Here is a 22,639-nt window from a genome sequence, read left to right on the forward strand (position 1 = left end):
GAGCAGGTGTTCCGCTGAGCCCCTGGGTCACAGGAAGCCAGGTTTGTAGGGGAGGCGCTGGAAGCCATCACAGGAGGGCCATGGGCAGCGGTGTGAGCACCAGCACTGCCCTCATCCTGGGGGACGCCCAGCTCTGGGGGCAGCAGGTCCCACGTGGTCACACACCTCCTCTGCACAGCAGCGCTGCAGTGAGGAAAGGTGGCCTTTCCTCCTTGCCTTAGGCGTCTTCCATCCATGTAGTGCGCGCGCATCTCCGGGAGCCCTTACCAGGAGCTGAGAGCAGCCCAGACGCCCATTGAGCGACAAGGGATCGGCAGTGCAGCCTGTGCATGCAGTGGAATATTAGTCAGCCTCGAAGAAGGGAATTCCGACACAGGCTCTGCACAGATGAGCCCGAGGATGTCGTGCTGAGTGCCTGAGCCCGGCCCGGAAGGGCCAGTCCTGTGAGTCCACTGAGGAGGCCCCTGAGGAGTCGGGCTCATGGAGACAGGAAGCAGATGGTGGTGGCCGGGACTGGGGAGGGCCGGAGTGTCAGGCTGGGAAGATGAGACGCTCTGGAGATGCTGCTGCTGGCGGCCGTACAACCACAAGGCTCGTGGGGATGAGCCGTGTGCGTGAGAGTGGCTAAAACGGTGAACTTTCTGCTGCATACATTTTACCACAATATGAGGAGAGTTGGCATTTCGAAGTGTGGTTCTTGTACGTGTCGGTGTCTGAGGGACATGGGAGTCCAAGCCTCAGTGGTCCAGCTCGTCATAGATTCTGAGGCTGACGGTACTTCTGAAAATCCTCCAGGCCAGTGAACATGGACATGCAGGTTTTGTGTTTTTAGGTGAAGTTTCTCTGAAGTGGCACAGAAACTGTGAGGGGCACTGTCCAGACTTGGCACCTCCCAGTGGGTGGTGGGAAGTCTGCGTGGGGACCACTCACAGATGGGGCTCTCCACACCCAGCCTCCTGTCTTATTGATCGACCCACACCCTGCTGGTCAGCACGCAGGGAAATCTGGCCTCTGTTACACCGTGTAACAGCCCAGACATTTCATGGGTCTCCCCACCCCCACCAAGAAACCTGGGATCTCCTAGCAGAGGCACGTGGGGGGAGATTCAGTCATGGTCACCCCCCCCCACCGGGACAAGCGCGGGCAAACACTGGACTTTCCCCCAGATGCCCAAAGGAGTGTGGGCAGTGTGAACAGGCACTTCCCTGGAACTGCACAGGAACTCATGACAAATGCTGCCATCTGTCTGGGAACACGGACGTTCCGGTGGACACAGTGTGCATAGGATCGATTGTCCGTTCATTGGAGTTCGGGAGTTGTGGCTGGTATTTTAATTAACAGGCTTTTGGTGAGATGTGGTCACCGGCAGCAGACTGCTAGGGGCAGGGGTGCCTCAGGGGGCTGTGTGAGCTTTGGTTTCTCGTGCAGGAGACTCAGCACAAAGTCTAAATCTGACTGCAGATCACCACCCTGCTGTTTGCACCTCTGTATCAGAAACTCATCCAGAACTGTGAAACAAGGCGAGCCGTTGGGTGTCACCTCCTTTTCAAGTCATGTGGGCACAAGGCTGCTCGAGGATTCTCCGGGGGAATTTCATGTCTGCATCTGAGGCAGGAATCTGATCTCAGCTGTGAGCCTCTGGCATCTCTGATACATCTTAGGCTGCTTTAACATCTTAGTGACTCCCTCTTTTTCTAAAAAAATTTTTTGTTTATTTACTCACTTATTTGGCTGTGCTGGGTCTTCAGTGCGGCACATGGGTTTCTCTAGTTGTGGCGCCTGGGTCTCTCACTGTGCTGGCTCCTCTTGCTGCAGAGTGTGGGCTTGAGGTGCTCTGGCTCAGTAGCTAGGGCTCGTGGGCTCTGCCTCTTGGCATGTGGGATCTCCCGGACCAAGGGTCAAGCCAGTGTCAGCTGCATTGGCAGGCGAACCTTATCCACTGTACCACCAGGGAGCCCGCTGGTGCCTCCCTCTTGGATCAGACCTTCTGCTGAGTGCTCACTGTATGTTTGCCTGAGTGCTGTGATGCTTCTTCTCTGAGTAGTACTCTTAACAGCTAAGGTGTGGCTTCACGGCAGAGCGAGGGCCCGTGTGCGGCTGTGAGGCTGTGTCCCTTTCTGGGAGTTTCCTTGGGAATCTTGTGTGATGTCACGTTGGGCAGAACACATGATTTCCTTTGGGGCCGGACATTGCACTCCATTGATAAATTCATCTTTATGATGGTGAGTCACCCTGTCCAAGACCAGAGGATGTCTTTCTATTGTTCACATATAATTTGGTGTCTCTTGAGATGTTTTAACGTTTTCTTCACATCAATTTTGCGTTTTTCTGATTGAGTTTGCAAGTGTTGGGTCTTCTAAAGAGGATTTTATCCACCAGGATGTCTTCTGATATGGTCCTTATTCTAGTATGTAAAGGCTATTGACTATATATTTAATTTTATATCCTTCCTGTTCACTGAATTCTTTTATTTGGGTTACTTTATCATTGATTCCCTAGATTTTCCCAGACAGATTGAGGAGTCCTCTGCAGGTAGTGACGCTTTCACCTTCTCGATGTTATACCTCCCGTTGAGCTCCCTTCTAGCTGCAACAGTTAACACCCCATAAACTACACGGCAGGCCTCAGCAAACCTTTTCTGTAAGTAGCAGGTGGCGTTTCATGGGCCACGTTGTCTCTCTTGGAACTATTTAACCTTGCTCTCGTAGTACACACACGTAAATGAACAGGTTTGGCCACAGTGTAAGGTGGAATGGAGGGGCACTGTAGTTTACACACCCCTGGAGTGGGATGTCACGGGCATCCTTGCCTCGCTTCCCAACCCTCCTGGAAACACGCAGCATTTTTCCCCATTAATTAAGTTGCTACCTTAGGAATAACATGCACACACACACACACAACATGTTCACACGCATTATCATGTTAAAATGTATCCATAATTCCTATTTTCTTGAGTGTTTTTTAATCAGAAATGAGTGTTGAATTTTGTTGAAAGCTTTTTTGCCATCCATGAAGATGGCAAAAGTTATAGATTTTTCTCCTTAGAACTATAAACTTGCTTGTCTGGTTAGTTGCTCAGTCATGTCTGACTTTGGAGTCAGATGGACTGTAGCCATCCAGGCTTCTCTTGTCCATGGGATTTTTCAGGCTAGAATACTGGAGTGGGTACATATGCCCTTCTCCAGAGGATCTTCCTGACCCAGGGATAGATAAGCTTGGTGTATTATATTAATGAATTTCCCAATATTGAACCAAACTTGCATTCCTGGAATAAAGTCTCTTGATCATGATGTATTCTTTTCATAATGTGAAATTGAAATCTGTTTGCTAATATTTTATCTAGCATATTTGGAATCAGTAGTCAAAGTCTGTAATTTTATTTTTATTGAATTTCCTTATCAGAATTAACTGTCCATGTTATAGTTCTTAAGAATTAGGGAATTTTCACTTTCTATTTCTGAGACAATTTAGGGGGCATTGTTATTATCTGATTTTTAAAGATTTTTAAAACATCTGGGTCAGGCACATTATCCTGGGTTAGTGCCCTGATAACTTTGTTTCTTCTACAGAAATTGTGCTTCAAGGTTTCTATCTCTAATGGGTTAATTATGGTAAATTATTTAATTTCTTGAGTGTCATTTTTAATATTTCCTTACTGTATTTTTAATGTCTTTAGGGTGTGTAATGATGTTTTCTTTAAAACTCCTTGTATCAGTAACTTGTATTTTTCTTGATAAATCTTCTAGGAGTTTATCAATTTTATTAGTCTTTTTAAAGAAGCAATTTTCCACTTTGTAACAATCTTTATTATTCAACTATTTAAAAACTATTATTATTTATTTAAATAATATTTGAAACTATTATTTAACTATTTTCATTGTTTCTTCTCTTATTTTTAATTTTTCTCTCTTTCTTGTTGCTGTTGTTCAGTCGCTCAGCCGTGTCCGACTCTTTACAACCCCGTGGACTGCAGCACGCCAGGCCTCCCTGTCCATCACCATCTCCTAGAGTTTGTTCAAACTCATGTCCATTGAGTCGGTGATGCCATCCAACCATCTCATCCTCTGTCGTCCCCTTCTCCTCCTGCCTTCTATCTTTCCCAGCATCAGGGTCTTTTCCAATGAGTTGGCTCTTTGCATCAGGTGTCAAAATATTGGAGCTTCAGCTTCAGCATCAGTCCTTCCAATGAATATTCAGGACTGATTTCCTTTAGGATCAACTTGTTTGATCTCCTTGCAGTCCAAGGACTCTCAAGAGTCTTCTCCAGCACCATAGTTCGAAAGCGTCAATTTTTCAGTGCTCAGCCTTCTTTATGGTCCAACTGTCACATCCATACATGACTACTGGAAAAACCCTAGCCTTGACTAGACGGACCTGTGTCAGCAGAGTGATGTCTCTGCTTTTTAATGTGCTGTCTAGGTTGGTCATAGCTTTTCTTGCAAGGAGCAAGCGTCTTTGAATTTCACGGCTGCAGTCACCATCAACAGTGATTTTGGAGTCCAAGAAAATAAAGTTTGTCATTGTTTCCATTTTTTCCCCAATTTGCCTTGAAGTGATGGAACCAGATGCCATGATCTTAGTTTTCTGAATGTTGAGTTTTAAGCCAGCTTTTTCACTCTCCTCTTTCACTTTCATCAAGAGGCCGTTTAGTTTCTCTTCGCTTTCTGCCAAAAGGGTGATGTCATCTGCATATCTGAGGTTATTGATGTTCATGCTGGAATCTTGATTCCAGCTTGTGCTTTATCCTTCTCCTTACATTGTGTTTAATTGTCTCTAGTTTCTTGAGGAGGAATTACACACTTTGTTCTTTTGAAACCGTCATCCTAAGCTTACTGGGACTTTACGTTGCCTTTTCTGATTATATGTAACTTGCAGTTCATCACCTCTGTGTGTCCTCATCATGACGGGGTGCAGAGTTGTAAAGTTTTACCTGTCCTTGTGGTTCTCCATCAGTTTTTAGAGGTGTGAGGCTTTGGATTTAGGTGGCTGCCATTATCCTATCACTTCATGGCAAAGAGAAGGTGAAAAGTGGAAGCAGTGACTGATTTTCTTTTCATGGGCTCCAAAATCACTGTGGACCTTGATTATAGTCATGAAATTAAAAGACATGTGCTCCTTGGAAGAAAAGCTATGGCAAACCTAAACAGTCTATTAAAAAGCAGAGATGTCACTTTGCTGAGAAGGGTCTGTATAATCAAAACTATGGTTTTGCTAGCTATAGTCATGTATGGATGTAAAAGTTGGACCATAAAGAAAGCTGAGCACTGAAGAATTGATGCCTTCAAATTATAGTACTGGAGAAAACTCTTGAGAGTCCCTTGGACTACAAGGAGATCAAACCAGTCCATCCTAAAGGAAATCAGTCCTGAATATTCATTGGAAGGACTGATGCTGAAACTCCAATACTTTGGCTACCTGATGGGAAGAGCCGACTCATTGGAGAAGACCCTGATGCTGGGAAAGACTGAGGGCAATCGGAGAAGGGGACGACAGAGGATGAGATGGTTGGATGGCATTACTGACTCAATGGACATAATTTGAGCAAGCTCCAGCAGAGAGTGGAGGACAGAAGAGCCTGGTAGGCTATAGTCCATGGAGTTGCAAAGAGTCAGACATGACTTAGAGACTGAACAGCAACATTATCCTGGGCTCCCTAGAAGTCTTCAATACCAGTAATTTGAAAGCTCCTAGAAATTGATATTTATAAATCCTAATAGAAAAATCAGCACATAACATGCACAGGTATTTTACCAAAAAAGAAATACAAGTTACCAATGAATGTGTGAAATGTTTTTCAATCTCATTAATAATCAAATAATGAAAATTATAATGATGGTAAAATAATTTATCACATAAAATTGGCAAAAATTAAAAAAAAGAAAGAAGTACCCAGCGTGGTCAAGAATTAAGAGAAATTAATATTATAATGTATTGCTGATAGCTGCAAACTTCATGGATGTTAATGTAAAGTCTCTAAATGTCTGCATGTTAAAGATTCCAGCTGAGATATCATGAACTCCACCGTCCAGCTGCCTAACCCTCCCTAAGCTCCGGCTGTGCCCTGGCCCCAGAAAGTCAGACTGTTCCTGCCTGCCTGCAGGAGGTGATACACAACTGAGGGAGCCATTCCACACTTGGTGTCTGACACTTACCAGGGCCCACACTCCCTGGACTGCTGTCTTCCTTATCAGGATGAGGAGGACGCCAGACAGGCAGGCAGACAGCTGGCTGACAGGGTGGGCGTTGATCACGTGCTCGCGTGCCTGTGGTCCCTCATGCACCCTCACTAGCCATGGCTCTGGGAAGCCTGTGCAGGAGGGGCTGGAGGGCCTGCTTTTCAAAAAAAGGGAAACGTTAAATCGAGCCCAACACAGTGCTGCTTTGGCTGCTGCTGCTGCTAAGTCGTGTCAGTCATGTCCGACTCTGTGCGACCCCATAGACGGCAGCCCACCAGGCTCCCCCGTCCCTAGGATTCTCCAGGCAAGAACACTGGAGTGGGTTGCCATTTCCTTTTCCAATGCATGAAAAGTGAAAAGTGAAAGTGAAGTCACTCAGTAATGTCTGACTCTTAGCAACCCCATGGACTGCAGCCTTCCAGGGTCCTCCGTCCATGGGATTTGCCAAGCAAGAGTACTGGAGTGAGGTGCCATTGCCTTCTCCGCAACACAGTGCATGCCACAATAGTTACAGATATAACAGATTTAACAATCATTAAGATATTGTGAATAACACACATGAGTAAATTTAAAATAAAGATGCAATGGATGCATTACTGGAAAAAATTTTAAGATGCCATAACTGATATAAGAAAAAATCCTGAATATACTAACAGCCATAAAATAAACCAACATGGTACCAAAATTCAGCCCCTTTTCACTCACCATCTCCCCAAAATGCACCCAGACTGGAGGATCTTAGAGGTGAGGTGAACCAGATGTTCTAGGAATACGTTTTCCTCATCATAAATAAGTGGGCATAGAAAATGAAAAAAGAGGGAAAGGATGTTTGATGATTAGGTACGCTTGAACACCAAAATGAAGAGAGAAGCTTATAGGTGGATTTCCTTGAATATAGATGAATATTTCCCAAGTGAAATGCATCAGTTCCAAGAACACATTAGAAATGATGATCCAAAAAGATTTACCCTCCATAGGCAAGAATGATTCACCATCAGAAAATCTGTCAGTGTAACTCACTACCTTAATAGACTAAAGAAAATCTATGTGATGATTTCAGTAGACAACAGAAATAGCCCTTGTTGGAGCTCAACATTTTTTCATGATAAAAATTCCTAGAAAGACCAGACATGGTATAGAAGAGGATGCATGAATGGGAAAATCCACCTTGTGGTGTAAATGTTCCTGTTGTGTTTCAGGTATTGGTGTGTCTCATCTCACCATGGTGACGTTTGTATTTTATAAAACATCGTTTGATAATCATTAGAAAAAGAACCCAAGTCATGAGCCTTATAAACGGTGACCAAGTTCTCAAGTCACCTGCTGGCTCAGGACATTTTGCGAACAGTCATAAAAAAATTAAGAGCAGGCCTTTCTGGAGGTTATGAATTCAGACCACAAAACAGGGAAGAAATGGTTGAAAAGCCAAACAGAACCAATGCTTGATGTTTTTACTGTGAGTGATGTCATGTGAGTGATGTCGGTGTTCTGTTTGTTCTAGTCCCTCCACGGCTTCGCTCTGGTGGTGAGCGCGGAAGGGATGATCTTCTACGCGTCAGCCACGATAGTGGACTACCTGGGCTTCCATCAGGTGAGCACAGCACCCGTCCGCTGCGGTTCGGTCCCGCCACCTTGGAGGCGTGCATGTGTGCTTAGTCACTCAGTCATGTCTGACTCTGCGACTCCATGGACTGCAGCCCGCCAGGCTCCTCTGTCCGGGGAACTCTCCAGGCAACAATACTGGGGTGGGTTGCCATTCCTTCCCAACCCAGGGATCAAACCTGGGTCTCCTGCATTGCAGGTGGATTATTTATCGTCTGAGCCACCAGGGACCTTGAACTTTTAAACTTCAAGGTTTAAAACATTTCTAAAATCAAACTTTTTCTTTTTTTAAATCACTGAGCTTTTGTCAGGTGAGATTTTGCACACCCGGCTTTGTCTGGGGCTCAGGGTCACGGCGAGAGGCATGACGGTGTCTTGGGTGTCCCTAGTCTCGAAGCAGCGACTTGTGCCGCCTGCAGCCCGACCTCTACGCTCCGCGATGCGAGAGGCTGGTCAGGACCAGGGCAGGGACCTGTCCTGAGCTGCACTTTGGTGTCTCAAACCCCAGATGCAAGGTACAGTCAGGACGCAGTGTGCTCCAGAATCGCTGTTGCTGGTGTGCAGATAGCTCGCCCGGAATGTTGCCCTGGGTCAGCACAGCCTGGACGGTTCCAGACCTCAGGGCAGAGCGGGATGGAGTCCATCCAACCATGGGTCCAAGGAGGCGGCTCAGTGAGAAGCCCCAGGAAAGGAAGTGGGACCTGGCTTGGCCTCTCGGAGGGAAAAGTCTCAGGAGCAATCCCAGCCCAGAGTCACATGCTGCTGGTGAAACCTCCTGGTTCTGCAGCTTGGACGGCTGGGGTCTGAGGACAAGCTGGGCACAAGTGTGGCCACTTCCCCCGCCAAAACAGCTGCCCCCCCCCCACCAGCCCTCTGCAGGGAGCTCACAGCACAGGGTTATAAACTCCAGGAAGCCACCAAATGCCAGTCCTGGCACCTTCCCTGAGGAATTCAAGATAAAAACAGGTGGATTTGAGAGAGAACAAGACAGAACCTGGAAAAACCCAGAATATAGTGTGTCTACGCTCAGGGCCTCATCCGGGGGCAGAGGGTGCAGCGATTGGAAAACTTGACTGTAGAGAATGACTGGGAGTTTAAAAACACAAGGTGAGCCGAGCCAGAGAGAGGTGCAGGCACAGCAGGTGGAGGGCAGCGGGGCTCAGTCGGGCCAAGAGCACATTTGAGACCCCCTCGCTGGCAACGCCACGGTGGCCCTTGGGAGGTGGACAGTCCACCAAGGGGCCCGCCCGCTGGCGTGCTTGCCTGGAGGCTTGGAGACCACCCCGCGGAGCCCGGCACCTCTGCGGGCCAGGCGAAACATTCGCAGCACCCGGGTCAGAGCCCAGAGGAGAAGGAGATGGGGCGCCAGACGTGCAGTTAATACCGAAAATATTCCCGATGGGCCAGAAGCCACGGCCGGCAGGCCGGGCGTTGGGGGAGAAGCCTGGAGGTCGGGAGGCCTGAGGGCACCCGGCTCCGCCCCTTAAACGCCGGCCTCCCCAGCGAACTGCAGGACGGGACTCCAGGCGCTTGCTCCGCGCCTCTCCACCTGCCCGCGTCCTGCGCAGCCTCCTTCCGCAGTCGCTCCGCGGGGGCCGCGCCGGCCTCTCTGGAGCAGCGCCCCTCTCCAAGGCCCGCCGGGGAGGAGCGAGGCAGTGGGCGCGACGATTCGAGCCCCAGGTAATGAAGCCTTCCTCGCGCCCCTGGGCGTCGTGTGCAGCACCCGTATCTAGAAAAATGTGGTCGCGTGTGCCCGCTGAGAATATTTGTTTTTTTGTCCCAATCGCTGTCGCCTGAGTTGCTCTGTAAATTCTCCGGATACCCACATCACCTGCCTTTGGCTATGTAATTTGAAGGTCCCACCCCCGGGTTTGGGAAATGCAGGTGCCCTGTAGAGACCTGATTCCAGGTCTGAACTTGCTAATTGGAGCTTTTGTTTTCTTGGAACTTGGTTATTTCCTCTGAAGTGTTAGAAGTTAAAAAAAAATAGTTTTGCCTTTTATTATAAGGAAATTGTTTCCAAATGCCATTAAGTCAGGCGGTGCCTCTAGTTTATGTAAAACATTTCATGAACATATTAGACCAGCCCTGTGCTATTATTGTCAGCTTCTTGGGCAAAATGCTTTACAAAAAGTCAGGAACCAGCCGTTTCCTGTGGCAACCTGAGTGCATCGGTTCAGTATCTCCCGTTTCAGTGCTCTTTGAGATGAACAAATAGGCTTTAGATGTATATTTTAGTTGCCCTCGCCTTTGCTGCTACAAGACGTTGTCCATTCTCTCCGAGGTCAGCAGTGGGGGCGTCCCGTCCCCAGGTGAATCAGGCCGGATGTGAGGGCCTGTGGCAGGAAGCAGTTACGGACCCTCGGGCATGGAGAGCGGATATACGTGCTCTCTGCGCAAAAGGCAAAGATGGTCACTAATGGAATGAGCTGTTTATGAAAACGGCTGTGCTTTTATCCTCAACTCTGCGGAGGGTGGTTCAGAGCCAAGATGGAGACGATCTGACCTGACCAGAGTGGGCTTGTTCTGTGCTTTGTGAACAGCCGACACGCCACTCTCCCCCGCTTCTCACTCCCCCACGATTTATTCTTCTTGACCTCGTTTGTAGGGATCAAACCCTAGACATTAGGAAAGACGAAGGGAGGCCAAGCTAACCGCCACGACCTCGGTATTCTTATCCCAGAAAGCGTCGACATTTAAGTGTGTGTGTGTTAGTCGTTCATTTGTGTCCAACTCTTTGTGACTGACTCCACGCACAGTAACGCACCAGGCTTCTCTGTCTAACAGCTTCAGAGTCGCCCGATCTGCCATGCTACCTCCAGCTCTGCTTGTCCTTCTCCAAAGGGATCTCCTCCTGTGTCGGTTAAGCCGCAGACCCACCCCTTGCATCCCTTTCGTGGATTATCTGAGGTGTGTGGAGACAGCAAATGGGGCAGCAGGGTGCCCCTGGGGTTCTGCTGAAACTCACCAGGGAATACGTGGATCACAGTGCCTATTTATTAGGTTACAGTGAGAAATATCCAGCTCTCAGACCTCAGCAGTTTTTTTCCTTTAATCAAAACCATGGAGGGGAAAATGTCATCCATCAAAGAAGGATGGAAAAACACCAAATTCCTAGTAATGAGTCAAGCAAATTATACGTAGTACTTCCACTCAGAAAATATAAAGCATTACTTAAAGAAATTAAAGATCCAGAGCACCGAAGAACTGTGATGCTGGAGAAGACTCTCTTTTTCTTTCTTTTTTTTCTTTTCTTTTTTTTTTTTTGAGAAGACTCTTGAGAGTCCCTTGGATAGCAAGGAGATCCAACCAGTCATTCCTAAAGGAAATTAGTCCCAAATATTCATTGGAAGGACTGATGCTGAAGCTGAAGCTCCAATACTTTGGCCACCAGATGCAAAAAGCTGACTCATTGTAAAAGACCCTGATGCTGGGAAAGATTGAGGCAGGACAAGAAGGGGAGAACAGAGGAGGAGATGGTTGAATGGCATCACCGACTCAATGGATATGAGTTTAAGCAAGTTCCAGGAGACAGTGATGGACAGGGAGGCCTGGTGAGTTGCAGTCCAACTTGCAAAGAGTCAGACATGACTTAGCAACTGAACAACAAGAAAATGGAAAGATATGCTGTGAACTGGAGGACTTAATATTATTATCATAAAGGTGACAGATCAAGTTATAGAATAACTGGAAAAAAAGAATAACTGGCGTCCCTGGTGGCTCAGTGGAAAAGAATCCACCTGCCAATGCAGGAGACACAGGTTCAATCCCTTGGTCAGGAAGATCCCTGAAGAAGGAACTGGCAACCCAGTCCAGTACTCTTCCTTGAGGAATCCCATGGACAGAGAAACCTGGTGGGCTACAGTCCATAGTGTCTCTAAGAGTTGGACCCAACTTAGCGACTAAACAACAACAACAAAGAACAAAAACTGTGTTGCTTTTCTGGGAGGAAACTGGACAAGCTAATTGGAGATGCAGAGATCTGAGCGAATCCAGCACCATGGGGAAGGGCATTGATGATCTCTGGGACATACAGTCCCAGGCACAACACTTCATGGCCAGCTCAGTGGCTGAGACCAGTGGGGTCGGTGCAAAGAGGACACATGGCCTCATGAGATGGGAGGGTCACAGCAGATTTGGGTTCACAATGAAACCGATGTTGCCAGGAGGTGGGCAGGTGCTGGTCTTGTCAGTAAATGGTGCTTCATGCACTGAATCCTCTTGAAAAAGTGAATCTTGACACCTACCTCACACCACGCAGAGTCAATGGTAGATGGTGGAAGTTTCTAGAAGTTAACAGGGCAGAGTCAGGAGGTATCTGAAGAACAAGCACACAGAGAGGACAGAAACCCTAAAGCCCTGACCATGAGGAGAGACTGATGGATCCAGCTGCGTCAGACCCATGAGGAGGGCGGCAGGCCCAGCAGTGGGGAAGATGTCTGCCAAGGAGTCCACCCCAGACAGGACTGCCGTCCGGGAGGGCGGAGGAGGTGACGGGGCAGCCAGGCGGCCCCGTGGAGAGTCGAGAGAAGGACAGCAGCAGGCGGCGCATCGCACACGTTCATCTGAAAACCAGTGAATCTGTGGGTAGGCGCTCCCTTCATTAGTCCTCGTGACCCGCTGATTAAACGTGGAACAGACACCGTTACACGTGGCTCACAAAGAAGGCGGGGCGCCTGGGCTCGCACACGGCCGGGGGAGAGTGCTCGCACGCTCACTCTGGCGGCTGGCGTGGTGCTCCGCTGGGGCTGAGGCCCTCCACCCCGTGGCCCACATCCCAGTCGGGGTGCGGGCCCAGCAGAACCGCCCTGGAAGACACCGCAGCCGCGCAGGTGAGAGGCCCGGATGCAGGGAGGGACGGTGTGTCCCGGATGCAGCGGCGGTGTGTCTCACGGCAGAGAGACACAGCGCGGAGGGGCTGGACCTCTGCTTCAGGCGCCAGGGTCCGCGTCACCACCGAGGTGGGGACACGGAGGAAACGGGGCTCCACCTGAGAACAGAACCAGCCCGGGGTGCGGGGGCTGCACCCGGGTCACCTCCGCGGAGTGCGGGGCGAAGGGTTCTGAGTCCTGACTGGGTGGGGAAGATGTGTGACTATGACGTGGGCACGTTTCACACTCTGTGTTACTCCTGCATCACAAAATTGCATGAGGAAAGCTTCATTATGGGACATGCCCTTGTGACGCGAGAGCCTCCAGGTGAGGGGGAGCCTCCAGGTGAGGGGGGCCTCCAGGCGGCACCATCTCTCCTCGGGCTATTTCTATAACTGTGGTCCCTGAATGTCAAACAGGTAACCGCAGGAAGGTAGAAAATGAGTGTGATTATAACTCGAAGGCTAAACTCTAATCATGTATGCACGTTGTCTCCCACAGTCTCAGACACAGTTTTCACAGAAAGAAGCAGACGCTGAGGTCAGAAGTGTTGTAGTCCTTGGTCAGTGTTGTCCGGGCTCTGGCCTGAATGAGGACCACTCATAGTGGACAGGGACACACCAGACCTTCCCTCCTGCTGACACCTGCAGCACCTTCTGATTCTCATGCACCTGGAGGCCCCCCTCACTTGGCAGCTCCCACCTCACCTGGCAGTTCCCCCCTCAATTGGAGACCCCCCCCTTACCTGGAGGCCCCCCTCACCTGGAGGCTCCTCTCACCTGGAGGCTCCTCCTCACTTGGTAGCTCCCCCCTCACCTGGAGGCCCCCCTCACCTGGAGGCTGTCCTCACCTTGAGGCCCCCCCTCACATGGAGGCATCCCCTCACCTGGAGGCCCCCCCTCACTTGGTAGCTCCCCCCTCACCTGGAGGCTCTCCCTCACCTGGAGGCCCCCCTCACCTGGAGGCTCGCCCCTCCCCTGGAGGCTCTCCTCACTTTGAGGCCCCCCTCACCTGGAGGCCCCCCTCACCTGGAGGCCCCTCACCTGGAGGCCCCCCTCACATGGAGGCACCCCCTCACATGGAGGCTCTCCTCACCTGGAGGCTCCCCCTCACTTGGCAGCTCCCCCCTCACCTGGAGGCTCCCCCTCACTTGGCAGCTCCCCCCTCACCCGGAGGCTCCCCCGTCACCTGGAGGCTCTCCTCACCTGGAGGCCCCTCTAACCTGGAGGCTCCCCCCTCACCTGGAGGCTCTCCTCACCTTGAGGCTCCCCCTCACCTGGAGGCTCCCCCCTCATCTTGAGCTCTCCCTCACCTGGAGGCACCCCCCTCACCTGGAGGCTCTCCTCACCTGGAGGCTCGCCTCACCTGGAGGCTTCTCTCACCTGGAGGCTCCCCCTCACTTGGCAGCTCCCCCCTCACCTGGAGGCTCTCCTCACCTTAAGGCCCCCCATCCACTCTGAGTGAGGCTGCCTATTACCCCCTGAGAAGGTGCCTCATCTGTGAAACCCTGATCCTTCAGGAACTTCTCCTCTATCTAGTTTTTACAGTGATCCAGTTGAGAAACAACGGAAGCTCAGCAATGGGCCAGCTGAAGAGGCCAAGGGGCTTCTGTGGGACTGGGGCCCCAGGTGGGTAATGGGTGATGCCATTCGGTTCAGATGGGAAGACGTGCACCAGCCTCGTCATTTGTCGACACTCTGGATGTTTTCTCTGGCAATACCAACAATCAAGTCCGCTGAGGTCTGCCTTCATAGCCCAAGGCAGGGCCTTGGTGCCCCGGACTGCAGGTTCCCAGTGTGGACCTGGGGGGTGGGGTGGCCTCTGTGCTTAGATTGCAAGCAGGTGGGGGTACCCAGGACCAGAGAGAGGGTTGTGGGTCGGAGGGTCCCTGCAGCATCCTGCCAGGGCAGCGGTCAGGCCTGGAGATGCCAGCCTGGCCCCGTCTCACCGTAAAGGTGTGCTTCCCTAATTAACTTTGTGATCCAAGTGTAACAAAGAGGCTGGAAGGCGACCAGACGTAAGTGCACAGCTCGATGAGGTTGGAGTCAGCTTTGAACATTGGGAATCTTGATCCCAAAGGAAGTTTGGTCTCTGAGCCCCTGATTTGCCCCCGGAGGCACTGCCTGGCCTGGGGGGCACTTTGTGGGCTGGATGCCTGGTGTCCAGGCAGTGTTGGTTGCCTCTTGTGGGGAGGGACTTTCTCTTCACTGGTGTGACTTGCCTTTGACAGATGGATGAGACGTGTTTGTGGTCATTAACCCTGGAATACAGTGCAGACATTCCCTCGGGGTAAGACTAAAATGACTGTCTCGTGTTGCAGACGGATGTGATGCACCAGAATATTTATGACTACATCCACGTGGACGACCGCCAGGACTTCTGCCGGCAGCTGCACTGGGCCATGGACCCTCCCCAGGCAGGGTGTGGGCAGCCCCTGCTCTCGGAGACAGGTGGGTCCTGGGGGCCCTGGTCTGACGCAGACTCGGAGGTTCCTGAAACACGTGGACACCTCCGCAGCAGTTGCCCCTTTCCTCCTCCTCCCATTGAAGTGGCGTCAACACCCCTTCCTCCTCGGAGACCTCCTCCTGCACCCCCACCCTTCTCAGGCGGCTTCCCCAGGGGGCTCTCTGGCTCCCAGGGCCCCTGTGTCTCCTGCCACGTCCCTGTGCCCTGTACGGTGTGAAGCCCAGAAGCCAGGGACCCTGCCTCTAGTTTTGCAAACTCCTCCTCAGATGCACATCTTCTAGGAAACTCTCTCCACCCACCTGAGATTTACCTGGAACAGTCTCCCAAATGTTGCTGTCTGTTCAGGGACATTGCCCACTGTGGGCAAGCCCCCCAAGGTGTCCCAGATCTGCAGCCCCTGCCCAGTGAACATACCAGGCAGGCACCCAGGTCCCTGAGATGGCAGAGCAGATGAGAGCTCGGCGGTCAGAGCGAGTGGCCTCCCCTGGGGAGCGGTGCAGGGAGACGGGCTCCTGGGTCTACCACACGTTCCCCGTGGTGGTCAGGAATTCCAGGAGTTTCCAGCACGCCTTCACACGGCAGCGTGGGTCACCTTCTACAGGTAGAGAAGACACAGCCCCAGGTGCTGACCAGCTTTGTAAGCTCAGAACAAAAGCCCAAGCTGACGGACACTCACGAGGAGTGTGGGGGGTGCTCAGGGAGGGAGGCCGGTTTGGAGCAGGCCTGTGCATTACCTGCTGACAGCTGCTGTTGGTGCCACGAACTTGCTGACCAGGGTGTGTTTCTGCTTTCTCCCTGGTCCCCGCCGTCTGTGCCCAGGAGAGGATGCCGTCCTGGGGAGGCTGCTGCGGGCCCAGGAGGGGGGCGTGGACCTGCCCACCGAGTACTCGGCCTTCCTGACGCGCTGCTTCATCTGCCGCGTGCGCTGCCTGCTGGACAGCACCTCGGGCTTCCTGGTGAGAGAGGGTGGGGACGGCACCTGGGCTTCCTGGTGAGAGAGAGGGTGGGGACAGCACCTGGGCCTCCTGGTGAGAGAGATGGTGCAGGACGGCACCTGGGCTTCCTGGTGAGAGAGAGGGTGGGGACAGCACCTGGGCCTCCTGGTGAGAGAGAGGGTGCAGGACGGCACCTGGGCCTCCTGGTGAGAGAGAGGGTGGGGACAGCACCTGGGCCTCCTGGTGAGAGAGAGGGTGGGGACAGCACCTCGGGCTCCCTGGTGAGAGAGAGGGTGGGGACAGCACCTGGGCCTCCTGGTGAGAGAGAGGGTGCAGGACGGCACCTGGGCCTCCTGGTGAGAGAGAGGGTGGGGACGGCACCTCGGGCCTCCTGGTGAGAGAGGGTGGGCACGGCACCTGGGGGCTCCTGGTGAGAGAGAGGGTGGGGACGGCACCTGGGCCTCCTGGTGAGAGAGTGTGGGGACGGCACCTGGGGGCTCCTGGTGAGAGAGAGGGTGGGGACGGCACCTGTGCCTCCTGGTGAGAGAGATGGTGCAGGACGGCACCTGGGGGCTCCTGGTGAGAGAGAGGGTGCAGGATGGACCTGGGGGCTCCTGGTGAGAGAGAGGGTGCAGGATGGCACCTCGGGCCTCCTGGTGAGAGAGAGAGTAGGGACGGCACCTGGGGGCTCCTGGTGAGAGAGAGGGTGCAGGATGGCACCTGGGGGCTCCTGGTGAGAGAGAGGGTGTGCAGGATGGCACCTCGGGCTTCCTGGTGAGAGAGAGGGTGGGGACGGCACCTGGGCCTCCTGGTGAGTGAGTGGGTGCAGGGCCGGTGCTGTGTGAGTCCAGGTCTGGGCCTGGCACGGGGCTCCAAGGTCCATGGGAGCAGTTGACGAAACAAGGAGTGGGGTGTGGGCGCCTCGGGGGAGCCTGGCCTTGATGGGGCAGGGCTGAGTCACGGGAGGTTAATGAGAATGAAGTGGGGCATCTGCAGGGGTGACACCCCCCACCCCTGCTCATCCTTTATTCAGGTGATCGGTTGGTTGTCCAGAAGGCCTTTTGTTTTGATCATACTTGGTTTTCAGTTTTGTGGAAAACTAAGATGGTTTTCGCTCCACATGGATGCAGATAGATTTTACCTAACACTGAGGCAGAGGTTTAAACCTAGGTTGAAGTGAAGCCCTGCCTGAGGCACAGAGTGTAGGAAACGAGCAGAAGGACTCAGTGTGGAGGGTCTCGGCGTTTTACCGCAAGGCTGGTGTCTGCACGTGCAGGGAAGGGCTCTGCAGTGGGGACTGAGGCCCCAAGCACGGGGGGTGGACAGCTCGGGTCCCGGGCTCACCCCAGCCCCCCTGCCTGCGTTCAGCCTCCTCATACCCAGCCGGCGGGGCTGCCCCCGAGCGCCCTTGCTAAAACCTCAGGACATGCAGTTGATGTTGGATTTTTAGCTCAAAGTCAGCCACAGTGGGAATGTTCACACCAAAGACACTGCCCGGTGCTGCAGACCAGGGCTTTTCCCCCAGGATTGGAGGTAAGGTGCCCAGCGCAGCTGGGCCTGCGCCACACCAAGCTCGTGGCCAGCACACCTAGAGGCTTTCAGGCATTTGTGCACCCCATAAATTCATGCACAGATAGGGAGATGGAAAGACGGATGGGTGGATGGAGGGAGGGACAGATGGAGGGATGGAGGGAGACACTGACTGACAAGTGGCAAGGAGAGTGTGCAGTGCTATTCGCCCACCCAGGGCAGGACACCCTGGAGTCATGTGAACTTACTCAATTATAGATCAGCGTTCCATCAGAGAGAGAGCTTTCATTTTCTTTATCACACATTCCAGAGTTACCATCTGGCTTTTTAACTCACACTGTATTCTCACATGCATCCAAGTCTATGCCCCAACCACTAATGCTGGAAAAGCTAAAGTTGAATGGTTCTATGATGACCTACAAGGCCCTCTAGAACTAACACCAAAAAAAGATGTCCTTTTCATCATAGGGGACTGGAATGCAAAAATAGAAAGTCAAGCGATACCTGGAGTAATAGGCAAGTTTAGCCTTGGAGTATAAAATGAAGCAGGACAAAGGCTAACAGAGTTTCACCAAGAGAATGCACTGGTCATAGCAAACATCTCCTTCCAACAACACAAGAAATGACTCTACACATGGACATCACCAGATGGTCAATACCGAAATCAGATTGATTATATTCTTTGCAGCCAAAGATGGAGAAGCTCCATACAGTCAGCAAAAACAAGACCGGGAGCTGACTGTGGCTTAGATCATGAATTCCTTCTTGCCAAATTCAGACTTAAATTGAAGAAAGTAGGGAAACCACTAGACCATTCATGTATGACTTAAATCAAATCCCTTATAATTATACAGTGGAAGTGACAAATAGATTACGGGGATTAGATCTGATAGGCAGAGTGCCTGAAGAACTATGGGCGTAGGTTCATGACATTGTACAGGAAGCAGTGATCAAGCCCATCCCCAAAAAAAGAAATGCAAAAAGGCAAAATGGTTATCTGAGGAGGCCTTACAAATAGCTGAGAAAAAAAAGAGAAGCAAAACGCAAAGGAGAAAATGAAAGATATACCCATCTGAATGCAGAGTTCCAAAGAATAGCAAGGAGAGATAAGAAAGCCTTCCTCTGTTCAATGTAAAGAAATAGAGGAAAACAATAAAATGGGAAAGACTAGAGATCTCTTCAAGAAAATCAGAGATACCAAGGGAACATTTCATGCAGAGATGGGCACAATAAGGGACAGAAACGATATGGACCTAACAGAAGCAGAAGATATTAAGAAGAGGTGGCAAAAATATGCAGAAGAACTGTACAAAAAAGAACTTCATGGCCAAGATAACCACAATGGTGTGATCACTCACCTAGAGCCAGACATCCTGGAATGTGAAGTCAAGTGGGCCTTAAGAAGCATCACTACAAACAAAGCTCATGGAGGTGATGGAATTCCAGTTGAGCTATTTCAAATCCTAAAAGATGATACTGTGAAAGTGCTGCACTCAATATGCCAGCAAATTTGGAAAACTAAGCAGTAGCCACAGGACTGGAAAAGGTGGGTTTTCATTCCAGTCCCTAAGAAAGGCAATGCCAAAGAATGTTCAAAGTACCACACAATTGCACTCATCTCACACGCTAGTAAAGCAATGCTCAAAATTCTCCAAGCCAGGCTTCAACAGTACGTGAACCGTGAACTTCCAGATGTTCAAGCTGGATTTAGAAAAGGCAGAGGAACCAGAGATCAACTTGCCCACATCCATTGGATCATCAAAAAAGCAAGAGAGTTTCAGAAAAGCATCTACTTCTGCTTTATTGACTATGCCAAAGCCTTTGACTTTGTGGATCACAACAAACTGTGGAAAATTCTTCAAGAGATGGGAATACCCGACCACCTCACCTGCCTCCTGAGAAATATGTAGGTCAACAAGCAACAGTTAGAACCAGACATGGAACAATGGACTGGTTCCAAATTGAGAAAGGGGTATGACAAGGATGTATACTGTCACCCTGCTTATTTAACTTATATGCAGAGTATGTCATGCAAAATGCTGGGCTGGATGAAGCACAAGCTGGAATCAAGATTTCTGGGAGAAATATCAGTAACCTCAGATATGCAGATGACACCACCCTTATGGCAGAAAGTGAAGAGAAACTGAAGAGCCTCTTGATGAAAGTGAAAGAGGAGAGTGAAAAAGCTGACTTAAAAGTCAACATTCAAAAAATGGAGATCATGGCATCTGGTCCCATCACTTCATGGTAAATAGATGGGGAAACAATGGAAACAGTGAGAGACTTTATTTTCTTAGGCTCCAAAATCACTGCAGATGGTGACTGCAGTCATGAAATTAAAATTAAAAGACACTTGCTCCTTGGAAGAAAAGCTATGACCAACCTAGACAGCATATTAAAAAGCAGAGACATTACTTTGCCAACAAAGGTCCATCTCGTCAAAGCTATGGTTTTTCCAGTAGTCATATATGGATGTGAGAGTTGGACTGTGAAGAAAGCTGAGGGCCAAAGAATTGATGCTTTTGAACTGTGGTGTTAGAGAAGACTCTTGAGAGTCCCTTGGACTGCAAGGAGATCAAACCAGTCAATCCTAAAGGTAATCAAGCCTGAATATTCATTGGAAGGACCGATGCTGAAGCTGAAGCTCCAATACTTTGGCCACCTGATGTGAAGAGCTGACTCATTGGAGAAAACCTTGATGTTGGGAAAGATTGAAGGCAGGAGGAGAAGGGGACGACAGAGAATGAGATGGTTTGATGGCATCACTGACTCGATGGACAGGAGTTTGAGCAAACTCCAGGAGATAGTGGACAGGGAAGCCTGGTGTGCTGCAGTCCATGGAATCATAGAGTCGGATACAACTGAGTGACTTAGCTGACTAGCTGAACTCATATGCTCTAGATCAGGAAAATCAAGTTGTCCCTGAGTTTTATTGCCATGAGTGCATGGCATTTTGGGAATGGAGGGTTATGGGGCCAGTCCTCAGAGATGGTTGGCTCCAGCACGTCCTCCCAGGGGCCTGCCTGGTGACTCCGGCCTGGTCCAGGGATATTCAGGCACCTGAACGAGGACTCACACGCCCATGAGTGTACACATGAGAACACGCTGGAAGTTTAGAGAAAGTTACAGGGAAACCCAAATGATTCAAAGGCAGTGGGGAGCGCCTGTCCCCAGGGGCTGGCGTGGAAGACGTATTGGTTTCCGTCCTTGGGAATGTGAGTTCCGAGGCCTTTGGCCGTTGACCAGTTAGCGGCTAATTTACCCTGTGACCAAGCCTTCGTTTCTGTCTTTGAAATATCAGACGATGCAGTTTCAAGGGCGACTGAAGTTCCTCTTCGGACAGAACAGGCGGGCGCCCTCGGGCGCGGCCCTGCCCCCGCGGCTGGCCCTGTTCTGCGTGGCGGCCCCCCTGGCCCTGCCCCCCGGCGTGGAGGTGAGGATGAAGACCGTGTACCTGAGGGCGAAGCACAGGGCGGACGTCCCGGCCTCGACCGACGCAAAGTGAGTAGAGGCCCCAGCAGCCAAACCCGTTCTCGTCGCTGCTGGGTCACACGCGGTGTCTGCACACGTGCATTTTCTGTCTGTTCTCACTTCATTTCCAGCAGGGAGTATGATTTAAAAACAAAGCTGCTACATCATGTGAGAAGCAGCTATTAGAGAAAAGAAAGCCTGTCACTAGTATTTGTCAACCATGGCACCGAACACTTCCACCTCTTGTCATTCCCCAGCCCCCCACTCAGAGCCTCGGAGGCAGTGCCGGGGCCCCGGTCCCCACAGGGATGGGGGCGAGGCTGCAGCCTCCGTTTGTCCCCTCCATCGACTCCAGGCCAGCAGGGGCACATGCTGGGGACAGGGACTCCACAGGTGTCCTGGCCTTCCAGCTCAGAGAGTGAAGAATCTGTCTGCAATGCAGGAGACCTGGGCTCGATCCCTGGGTCAGGAAGATACCCTGGAGGAGGGCACGGCTACCCACTCCAGTATTCTTGCCTGGAGAATCCCATGGACAGAGGAGCCTGGCGGGCTACAGTCCATCAGGTTGCAAAGAGTTGGACATGACTGAGCAACTAACACTTTCACTTTTAGAAAGTTAGTTTTCTAGGACATTCCCAACTATAGTCTCTGGAACGGTTAGATCTGTGTTGTGTGGGTCAGGCTCTGGGACAGGTTAAGATGCTGTATGCCTGTAAACTGTGTTTCCTGCTATGTGAGGAGGCCCTGGGGAGGGGGATGTGTCGGAGGTCTGTCCGTCTTCTTCCTCAGTACCCTCCGCTGTGCCCTGCCCAGGGACAGAATATCAGGAGACGCAAGACCCCAGCCCACTTCTCTGTCACTCCTCAGCATTCAGGTTCCCCCTTGGACCTCAGCTCCAGTTCACAGGACCAGGAAACCTCCTATTGCTGCCTGGGGTTCGTGGGGTGGCGGGGGACTGCTGCCTTCAGGCACAGGCACCTCATCACAGCTTCCAGGTCCCACAGGCCCGCATGCTAAGGCAGCAGTTTTCTGGAGCATTTAAAAATTAAATATGTATGCTTTTTTTTTAAGGTAGAAAATGTAAAATAGGAGGGAGGAAAAACAGGATACTCATGGGAAAAAACTGTAAAAATAACTGATGAAGCAACTAAAACATGAGGTGCGACAAAGCACAGAGGTTACACCCCCAACACACCTGGGCGCGTCTTGTGGGCCGGGAGCCCCGGGCATTGGCCGGCTGGATGGCCCTGCCCATACCCCAGACCCGAGCACTCTCTGCCTGCCTCTGTCTCTCAGAGTCCTCCGTGTGTTCACATTCTCTGGGCTAGCGACGGTGACTGAGCCCACAGACTGCACTTTCAAATTCCCAGCCCTGTGATCAGATAGAGGGAAAATCCTCTCTCTATCACTTCCCCATAGCAAAGTAATGCTCAAAATCCTCCAAGCCAGGCTTCAACAGTATGTGAACCGAGAACTTCCAGATGTTCAAGCTGGATATAAAAAAAGCAGAGGAACCAGAAATCAAATTGCCAATATCTGTTGGATCATCGAAAAAGTAAGAAAGTTCCAGCAAAAAACATCTACTTCT

At 51.1% G+C, this 22,639-nt stretch overlaps 1 protein-coding gene across 3 annotated transcripts in view; it reads left to right on the forward strand.

Moving 5' to 3' along the window:
- AHRR (aryl-hydrocarbon receptor repressor) overlaps positions 1 to 22,639 on the forward strand; it is a 93,292-nt gene that overhangs the window by 64,951 nt on the left and 5,702 nt on the right. For all 3 annotated transcript variants that reach the window (XM_043489133.1, XM_043489134.1, XM_043489135.1), the window contains 4 exons: positions 7,678 to 7,767; positions 14,970 to 15,099; positions 15,935 to 16,071; positions 20,882 to 21,081. In XM_043489133.1, the coding sequence (XP_043345068.1) occupies positions 7,678 to 7,767; positions 14,970 to 15,099; positions 15,935 to 16,071; positions 20,882 to 21,081 (557 nt within the window). The remainder of the gene's footprint in view (positions 1 to 7,677; positions 7,768 to 14,969; positions 15,100 to 15,934; positions 16,072 to 20,881; positions 21,082 to 22,639) is intronic.

This window comes from Cervus canadensis, chromosome 16 (assembly GCF_019320065.1).
Source record: "Cervus canadensis isolate Bull #8, Minnesota chromosome 16, ASM1932006v1, whole genome shotgun sequence".
NCBI classification, from domain to species: domain Eukaryota; kingdom Metazoa; phylum Chordata; class Mammalia; order Artiodactyla; family Cervidae; genus Cervus; species Cervus canadensis.